Source organism: Silene latifolia, unplaced genomic scaffold (assembly GCF_048544455.1).
Source record: "Silene latifolia isolate original U9 population unplaced genomic scaffold, ASM4854445v1 scaffold_124, whole genome shotgun sequence".
NCBI lineage: Eukaryota > Viridiplantae > Streptophyta > Magnoliopsida > Caryophyllales > Caryophyllaceae > Silene > Silene latifolia.
The window spans coordinates 1,030,146-1,040,279 of record NW_027413129.1 but is presented as its reverse complement, the minus strand read 5'-3'; the positions used below and the strand labels follow the sequence as shown (position 1 = coordinate 1,040,279).

The 10,134-nt window shown below is 35.8% G+C and overlaps 1 protein-coding gene across 2 annotated transcripts; it reads right to left on the bottom strand.

Moving 5' to 3' along the window:
- Positions 1–2,835: 2,835 nt before the first annotated feature.
- On the bottom strand, positions 2,836–9,388 carry LOC141637646 (serine--tRNA ligase-like). 2 transcript variants are annotated; one of them, XM_074447118.1, is made up of 9 exons: positions 9,058–9,388; positions 6,545–6,615; positions 6,307–6,468; positions 6,096–6,201; positions 5,427–5,620; positions 5,103–5,206; positions 4,839–5,022; positions 4,482–4,661; positions 2,836–3,290 (listed from the first exon to the last, which is right to left on the bottom strand). In XM_074447118.1, the coding sequence occupies exons 1-9, from the start codon at positions 9,188–9,190 to the stop codon at positions 3,075–3,077; spliced, it is 1,350 nt and encodes a 449-aa protein (XP_074303219.1). In that variant the 5' UTR covers positions 9,191–9,388; the 3' UTR covers positions 2,836–3,074. The 2 variants fall into 2 exon arrangements, with proteins under 2 accessions (XP_074303219.1, XP_074303220.1); XM_074447119.1 differs by having other exon boundaries at positions 4,426–4,661; positions 9,058–9,351.
- Between the last annotated feature and the right edge of the window lie 746 nt (positions 9,389–10,134).

Here is a 10,134-nt window from a genome sequence, read left to right as displayed (position 1 = left end):
GCCTATTTGACAAACTTGTATATAAATCTCTATCTATTCAACACTCCTATAAGCTCGAGAGCCTTAGGAGTTGTTAGACCATGTACTATGTTGGTGGGTAGAACGGGTCTACGCGAGGCTAACCCGACTCGTTCTAGGTAGGGTCGTAAGATCGAGAGCCTCGGTCCATAGTCCGATTACAACCTTAACTTAATTTAGACTCACAAGTGTAAAGGCCTTTGATTACTCCTATGAACCCATGACATTAATTAATTGTTTACATCTCCTACTTTCAATATTTGTTTTAGTTTACATTTCATTACCTTAGTTACATTCAAAACCCCCAAACAATTGTGACACTTGTACACATTAATTTCCCACTGTGTATTGAATATTCTTTATCAAAGTTCCAGTTGTACATATCTTATCATTGAACAGTCTGTTGTTTCTCTCATTCCATAGAAATGTTGCACTTAGACAGGAGGTAAACCACCTCCACTTCCAATATTTTCTGTGTTGTTTAGCGCCTAACCAGTATGCTTCCAATCAGAGATCTATACTTCGTCATATCCTCTCATCTGAATCCAGTTTAAGATCTCCTTCCAAACGCTAGAAGAGAAATCACACTTGAAGAAAAGATGTTTATGACTCTTACTCTCCTTTTGCTTGAGTATACACCTATTTGCTATCAAAAGCCCTCGCCTACTGAGATTGTCAATGGTGGATAGCTTCTTTTGCAAAGCCAAAGAGGCAATAAAGCTGTGTTTTGGGAGGATGTTCCTGTTCTTAATAACTTTACTCCATGCAACCACATGATACTTAGTTCTCAAGATGTCATACATTTTCCTAGTCTTAAAAGTGCCATTACTAGCACAACTCAGGAGTAGCGTCTGAGCAGCACCGATGTTTCCTGCAACATTCAGAAGATAATTTCTTACTGCCACAATGCATCTCCAATTTTCTGAATGAGTACTTTTCACCTTAACCGTCCAGATAGTATCCTGCTTAAGTTTATAAGCAGTATTCCAGTTAGTCCAAAGAGAGGTAGCTTGTTGATCCATATGCCATATTCACTTGCACTCTATTCCGGGATAAAAATCCCTTGATGTTAAACTCTCCCTCATTCCAGGGACAACAGCAGGAGTTCCAACTTTTCATTTCCATTTTCTTATAAGTCACTGACTCATTCCATAGAAATTTCCTGCATAAACTATTAATTTTCTTCAGGATTGCGTGGGGAGGAGAAGGGTAGAGCACCAGTAGTTCTGTAATCCAAGAATAATAGAGTTGAGGAATTGAATTCTATCAACGTAGGAGAGAAGCTTATTAGCCCAGTGGTGCATCAATTGATGTACCTTACATATCAACTCATCAAACATATGACTCTGGAGTCTTCTAGTGTTCAAAGGTAAACCCATGTATTTAAATGGAAATTCTCCTTCCTTATAATCAGTATTGCCATAATCTGTTGCTTAACTGTCTCACTTACACCTCCAAAATAGAAAGTTAGTTTATCTGGATTAGGGTGTAGGCCAGAAATAGAAGCAAACCTCTTCAGAGTGTTATCCACAACCATAATAGAAGGCTCGTCTCTACAAATAAAGACCATGAGGTTATCTGCAAATATCAGGTGGGTGAGATGCATTTTAGAACACAGTGTGTGGTAGGATACATGACCGTTTAGACAGAGTTTCCTTATATATATCTCGAGAGAACCTTCATGCTAAGCACAAAGAGGTAGAGAGATACGGGATTCCCTTGTCACAATCCACTTTTCCCTTCAAAGAAACCAGATAATGAGAGAGGCATTTGACTCTTTACAATGAATGTGTCTCATAAATTGGTTGATAATTTTTATAAATATATTCTCTCCAATACAATCCAAACTACCCATTTGACTTCAAAGAAACCAGATAATGAGAGATAGGCATTTGACTCTTTACAATGAATGTGTTTCATAAATTGGTTGATAAATTTTATAAATATATAGTATCAGTTTTAATTTTAAGATATATGATAGAAAAATATATTACAAATGGTAAATGCATAAGTTAGACAAGTGTTAAGCAGTTATATTTCATACAAAATAAAATTTGAATGGTAAATAGTGGTCGGCCGAGCGGGATCAGACAACAAAACTAGGTTAATTCTTTTTGTAAATTCTAACCCAAAAAATAAAACTATCATTGGAAAGTTGGTATTTGTTTTCACAAATTGTTCTATAAGACTTATATTTAGGTAAGACTAATCCAATAGCATAAGGCCCAACAAAATAACTTAATAAAAATATGAAATAATACTTTTATTTTAATAACCTAATATTTTAAATTAATAACTTATATATTTAAATATGTTAGTTTTCATTATAAAGTATAAAGTTATCAAAATAAAATCAAAAACTTAATATCTCAATGTTTTTCCTTGGACTTTTCTCCCATCGTTTAGTGGTCACATCTTTATGGGACGGTCACCTATGGGAGAAGTTCTGTTTTTTTTTTATCCAAGGTCATACCAAATTGAACGTGAGCATTAGATTGACAGGTGAGATATACAAAAAATATCAGAAGAGTCCTATCCAAAGGAAAATTTGTCTAATGAGTCGTTGATCAAAAATAATTCTTTAGACAAGTTCTATATACATCAAAAGTTGTATAAGTCAGCTGTCAAAAAAAAAAAAAAGAGAAAAAGTTGTGCAAGTCCATATTCTCGGTTTGACAAGTATTGGTTGCATTAGGAAGATCCATGTTGATAGTCCATGTCCTTAGCATTGGGTCGAACCTTGTTTGGCCATCAAGGTGTGAACTGTGGAGTATAAATAATACTACCCCGTATATAATACGGAGTACATGAAATTAATGCTACCAACAAATTCACTGAAATTTTGAGAAAATTAAAATCTGAGTCGATGATAAAGAATTCCAAATCCAGAATGATGACACGGTAATCAGTATACCTGAAGAAAGTGTTCAAAAATGCAAGAAGCACAAAACTATTTCTGGGTGTAGTATAAATCAGACAAGTCAATTGCTATGTTCTTGATGTTGTCAATGGATCAAACTTGCACATTTTAGTTCTTGAATCAAACGCCAGAGACACTACGCTTTAGGCTTTTTCTTCTTTGCGTCCGAAGCTGGGGCTGGTTTGTTTTTGAAAGGTATGAAGGTCTTTCCTCCCATGAAAGGTCTTAAAACTTCGGGTATCACGACACCGTCTTCCTTCTGATATGTCTCCAGAATACAACACAGAGTCCTTTCTGTTGCGGTAAGGGTGGAGTTCAGCAGATGCACGTATTGCTTGTTTTGGTCATTGCTCTGCAACAAGATATAGCAAATAAATAAATAAAATGTAGCAAAAAAGCCCTTTTTTTCCAATCTCCGCACCATCATCTAGAATCCAGAATGCATTTTAAGATGATTGCTTGCAAACACCTCATTCAGCATAAAGGTAGACTTTGTCAAACGGGTCAGGTGGGGCAGGGTTTGATCGGGCCAAGTCAATGAGTTTGGTTGTGCAAGGATCAAAATATGGTTAAAAAATACATTTGACACATCTTTGTAATACCATTATATATTTAAGAATTACCCCTAATATTTTATTATTATTTGTAAAAATTATATTTAGGGAAGTTCTACGTGGTACGCCGTGTTTTTTCAAGTTATATGTGGTACCTCTCGTTTATTAAAATTCTACATGGTACCCCAACATTCTACTACTAATTCTAGCCTTAGACTTCGATACTATATTACAATAGATTTTCCGTTACCTACCTATATTTCCGTAAAGTGTCATGTTATCATTATATTTATCAACTTTCTCTCACAAATCAACAACCCCAACTTCCTTTTGTCACTCACCCCACCCCACCCCAGAACCACCATAGACAACTCTACCACTAGCCTCCTCCACTCTCACATCATTCTCTGTCCTCCCTCCCACTCTTTCATATTGTCTCCCCGTTGGCTCGCACTTGAGACGTAAAGAGTTTTTTCTGGTTTTTCTTTGACTCGTAAACGTTAGGAAAATCCATTTTTAATAGAAGTGGAACAGGAAAATCTTTAAGAAAGACATTAGGAAAACATGGGTGAAACTTTGAAGGTTGGCAATGGTGTTTGTGGTGTAATGGTAATGGACTAATGGTGTTTGAGGAAGAAGGAGGAGGGCCATTAAACATTGATTAAACAATGATATATGAGTCATTTTCAACGAAATAGAGCAACTAACAGATAAATTGACGGCTTCATAACTGATTAACTGGGGTGACATTTGAAATAAGTAGTAGAATTCAGGGCTACCATGTAAGATTTTTAAAAAATGGCGGGCACCAGCACCATGAAGAATTTGAAAACAAAACACACAGGGGTAACGTGTTGAATTTTCCTTAATATTTATTAGTACTCGGTAATATCTCAGAAATTTCCGCTAAATATACATTTCGCATAGAGGTACCTTTTTCTGACCAAATACAGATATATCTCTAAGAAAGATATCATGCATAGAGGTACCTTTTTCTGACCAAATCGGATTTCCAGTTTTCTTGACTGATAATCTGTGCAGTTCGAACAGGACACCAACTCTCTATATGTTTTAGACGCAGGAAACCATGCTTCCAAATCATACTTTTTCGCTGCTGCGTCATTCAAAGCACCAGACACAATGGCAACAATCTGGTAGGGGAGTTTCAACTGCAACAATAGACATACAAATACAAAATCTCAGGATAGCAGGGGTGGTTTCCAACTAGAACTCCTTTAAAAATCAGAAAGCTTCTATAAAAACCGTAAGCAGTTATCTAAAACTAAATAACACACTATCCCGAATTGAATGCAGAGAAAGGTGACCAAAGGAGAAAAATGACATACTGACTGATAAAATTCTTCAGAGTTTGTTATCATCTCTTCAAGCATCTTCCATGACTTATTGTCATCAGGGGCAGTAATGCAAAATTGTTCGACTTTCTCAAATTGATGAACTCTGAAAATCCCAAGTGTGTCTCGACCATGGGACCCAGCTTCTTTCCGGAAGCACGACGAATATCCAACATACCTAGCCATTATAAAAGTAAGCATACAAAATAGACTTCCCAATTATTCAAATTTTAAAAAAAAAAAAAAAAAAAAAAACACCTTATGGGGAGGTCATTGGGGTGCATCCAATCATCCAAGTGGTAGGCACATAGTGGCTGCTCAGCAGTGGCAATTAGGTACTTATCATCTCCCTCCCCAGTGACCTAACAAAACAATTCCAAGGGTTAATGTAAAAACCATCGACTAAAATTTGTGGAAGAACATTGCTTGCCTCGTTGGAAGCAAAACCCAGTTTCGTATACCATTTTACTGAAGAGTCGAGCAATACTAAAAAACCATATACCTACATGAACAGAAGCATATAAATTGGTTGAACTCGAACATTCGAGAGTCGTACAAAAAAAAAGAGGTATATGTTGTTACCTTGTACAGTTCTTCATCAAATTGGGCTAATTGTGCACATCTTGCCATAATATCTTTTCTCATAAAGAATGGGGTCATTAATGGTGTATATTCCTTGTTTGACATGAAAGCAAGACCATAATTTATCAAAGCTTGATTGAGGAGCACACCATCACCTTTCAAGTAGAAACCTCTACCACCAGCCACATTTGAGCCTGTACACATCACAACCACCACAAAGACATGTAACAGAAATCAACTTATAAACTAACATCCTATTTTAGAATGCTGAGAAGGTGACATAGAAGATCAAATTTGTTGTACACAAAGAACATTTTAAAATCATACTGATAAGTGATAACTGACTGCAGCTTTGTTAATGGTTCCATATCCAAGTTTTTCACAGATAAGCATATTCTAACATCCCCAAAATAAGAAAAGTATGGATCCATAATCTGTTCCTTGATAATTGTTGCAACAGACAACAAATTTCAGCACAAAACAGTATAATAGCACTGTTTTAGGCAATAACAATTAGACAAGTACTTGGATAGCTTATAGTCTTAAAAGTTAAAAGGTCGAAAAGGACACTTCATATTAGCACAAAAGAATTATTGAGCATCAAAGAAGTCGGGCATAATAAATCATACACGATATTATCAAAGGACAGAAATAACACAAAATTTCTACCTCTCTTGGTATCCACAATCCCAAGAAGCTCAACAAGGTCGACGTGACTTTTCAAATTGGCCTCTATGCGTTGCTCACCCCATGTCCTTATCACCTGGTTATTGGCCTACATCATCGTGCAAACAGATTGAACAAAGTTTTGTCAAATGGATGATGGAAACAATATATCTAGTCCAGGATGGTTTATAATTATTTATATTCATAAACGTACCTCATCAATGCTGATAGGGACAGTGTCATGAACAAGATTCCCCACCAATTCCAATTTGGCATGCAATGCCGCTTTCTTTTCCTGAACTTCAGCTTCCATTTCGGCAGTCGATCTTTTGTTATCTTCTGTGCTTTTTATCGTTGCAGATGCATCCTCGCCAGCCTTTACAAAATCAAAGATTACATCAAGATACAACGTAATATTCTGGGAACGCAATGTGAAAATATTACACACTTACAATTTTCAAGCGAGCCACCTCCTTGTTCATCCTATTGAAGTCCTTGCGCAAGCTTTCTAGCTCAAATTGCACTAAAATATTAAAAAAAAAAAAAAAAAGGTTACTAAAATCGCTTTAGAAAAAATATAAAGACAAAACAAGTCATCAGGGAATTAGCATTTCATTAATCAAATACTCCATCTTAGTCGATCATTTCTTCCCTCTTTCCTTTTTCATGGTAGTCGGATTTTCTTCCCTTTTTTCCTTTTTTGAAACGTTTTGTGTGGTCCAAATTCACTTGCATGTGGGGTAGAGTGTTTTGAGTGGTTTAAAATCATTTCCTTATTTCTTGTGCAAAATGGAAGGGGAAGAAATGAGCGACTAGGAGGGAGTACATACTTTCAAATTGCTGAGTTAAACTCAATATTATCCGTAAAAATAGCAGCAGTACAAGTGTGCAACTAGCATGGTATTACCAAAATATGCAAGAATCGAGCAAAACTTTTAAGTCATGTTACTCTGGCTGCAAGTATCAGACGCGAGATAGTTTTGAGTGTCGTGGACATTATTTTGTGAAAAAAATTCGGATTTTTGGACTAGAATGTAGTGTAGGAATGTCTGTCGAAAGGTTTTGAATATCTGTACTCTGAACTCATGAGATGCAACTAAAGTGAAGTGCCGAAGTCACATAGATTATAAGCAATGGCTTCAATGTGGCACAATGTCAATAAGCTTAGTATGGCCCTGATTCGCAATCAACAAAAACATATTTTAGATAATTGATAACATTACTAGATTGTGATTAGCAGATTTATATAGTAGGTTTCACCATCACATTTTAAAATGTGTGGTAAATAGCATATACCATGACATTAAGCCAAAATCATGTATTATTGAATGTGTTATTTCAATATAGTGCTATCAGAAGCATATTGAAAACAAGTATAAATAGTAGATTCACGTCAATCTTCTATCAAAATCAACTACTTTTGCTTCAGAATCTTTTACACAATGGGTTAGCCACAATGTTTTAAGAAAAGACTTAACAACTAATTGTAACCTCCTTTAATTACTGAAATTAGCAACCCCACCCCTTACTTCCCCATCCCTTTCTCGCCTCCATCATCCACCGAGAGGACCAAGCACAGCTTTTATACAGCGGTACCATCTACCAACCACCTTAGGTGATGGTTGTCGACCGATGATTCAAGGAGGCATTTAAAGAAAGATAGAAAATGTCTGGGAGGGGGGTTAATTAGGAAGTTGATAGGTCAGTGAATCCATTAATTGTTACTTAATATGCTATTTACCAAACATGCTCCTCACCTAAAAGCAGCTAAATAAACACCTAAACCTAATTAATTAACCGGAGAATCGGAACTTAGATAACACTAACTAGTAATGTATCAAAACGAATTTTATGAGAACAACACTTCCCACACTTCCAACATTTGACAAAATTGTGGTAATAACATACTCCCTCCAATTGTCTATTTTCTATTAGTATTCCTTTGGGCAATTTCTCTTTTCCTCCTGATTCTATTTCTTTCCATTTTGGGCAAGTTTTTAATAGGAAGTTACCATACTACTCTTACGACAACGTCACTAACTACAACCTCCAAATACCACCCATACACTACCACTCATCATCTCCCTCTACACACATATCAGTAGTCCACCACTCCAATCAGCACCCCACCAATTCTCGACCTCCAATCCCCATTCCAACCTTTGACCACCATCTCCAATGTACCTTTTCTGAACTCCAACTTCAATATCACCAACATGCTCACCACCTCTTCTTTTACCAAGTACGCTCTCACCTAACTTCATCGAATCCAACTCCCATCTCGAATAACTTGTGTTACCTATACTCGACTACAGCCTACAAGTGGCGTACAAGTATGCAGATTTTGTTAAAAATATTATTTTCCTAACCTGCAATGTAGCGTATCACATCAACACGTGGGACTACGGGAGTCACGCAAAGTGAAGTGTCACAATAAGATAGCTTATAGCACTGTAAGGGCGTAAGACTCTCTCACATATGTCTGAAACTAGTGAGTAGAAGGCTCGGTCATCCCTTCTTAATGAGTCTTCTACATTTCAGAAGTTTCTAGTTCTAGGTTTGTTACCAAATTTGGTTCCTTGATAAAAAAACAAAAAACAACTTCTTCAAAATTTAATCTCATCTACTTCACTCCAATGTAATTTGATGCCATCCTACATTCCTACCCTATAACTAATTGCATATACTACTTGGAAGAACATTCAATCAATACCGCCTACTCATTTAAAAAAAAAAAAAAAAAAAAAAAAAAAAAAAAAAAGCATTTTTGGCAGCATCAGTTGCTTCAGCACGTTAATCAAACACATTCCCTATAATTTCCAACTACAATCAATCAATGAATCAATCATATAATTCAATTTTACTCGGACCAATATCACAAAACTTGCGTTCAATTCACCAACAAAGAAGGCGCAAAATTCCTCAATATCAGATAGCGAAAATAATAAATTAAAAAGGAACAAACCTCGGCGCCATTCAAGGTCAAGGGCAATGATTTCATCAACAATGGCGACATCCTTGAAACGGCGTCGTTGAGACTCGCGAATGAGTTCAGGGTTGCCGCCTTTATCAGCTCGAAAAAGGTTGATGTCCAACATAGTTCTTCTTGAATAAAGCAGAAATGGCGGAGTAGTAATCCAAGTAGATGAACTCCTCCGCGTAGCAGTTTGCCTAAACCCTAGAATTGTGATGCGTTAGGGTTTTCTATATGTTGTTAGTAATTTTCTTATACAGTAAATTACTGTATTATTATTCTCGTGATTAATGTGTTAATTGCGATTCCTGTTAATTGATATTTGATATCACAAATTCTCATTGATGATGCGGTATTTTGGTCTTGGTGAAGACGCCAAATGTCATTTTTTAACTACAAAATGTTACCATTTTAATATAAACTATTATAGCTTTAAAAATTATTTACCTTAAAATGGTTACATTTTCATCTTAAATGGGTGACATTTTGCCCGTCTTCAGCTGAAGACCAAATATGTCTGCCATCAGCAAGACTTGCTGATTTGATATAGCTCTTACTTCACAAAATGAACATTTATTTGATTGGGTTTTTTTACCGTGTACTAGGCACATGTTAAGAAAGCCATGTTGGAAATTTTCATGAGTAAAAGGCTAGAGGTGATTATTTATGTGAATTTCTCATGAAAATAACTTTAACTAGATTTTTTGCCCGTGCGTTGCACGGGTTTTAAATTTGTTTTTCCTCTAATTTTATGGACCTTTTCATTTCTTTTTATTTGATTTCTTAAAGTTGTGTATCAATTACTCAAAGAAGGTACTTTTTACCGTTTTCCCTTATTTTCGGTGTTTAAAACTCTCATTGTTAGTCGTACCTTTAATTATATTTTAAATCAAATAACTAAGCTACATTTTAGTCCTAACTATAATTAATTTTAATTTAAATAACTGTGTTTGATGGATAAACACTTGTTCTTTTCCATAAAATTACAGCCTACATAAAATAAATTATCTTAATCGTTTTATTTTCTAGTCACCCATCACCTCCAGAACTTTCCATCTTCACCTTCCT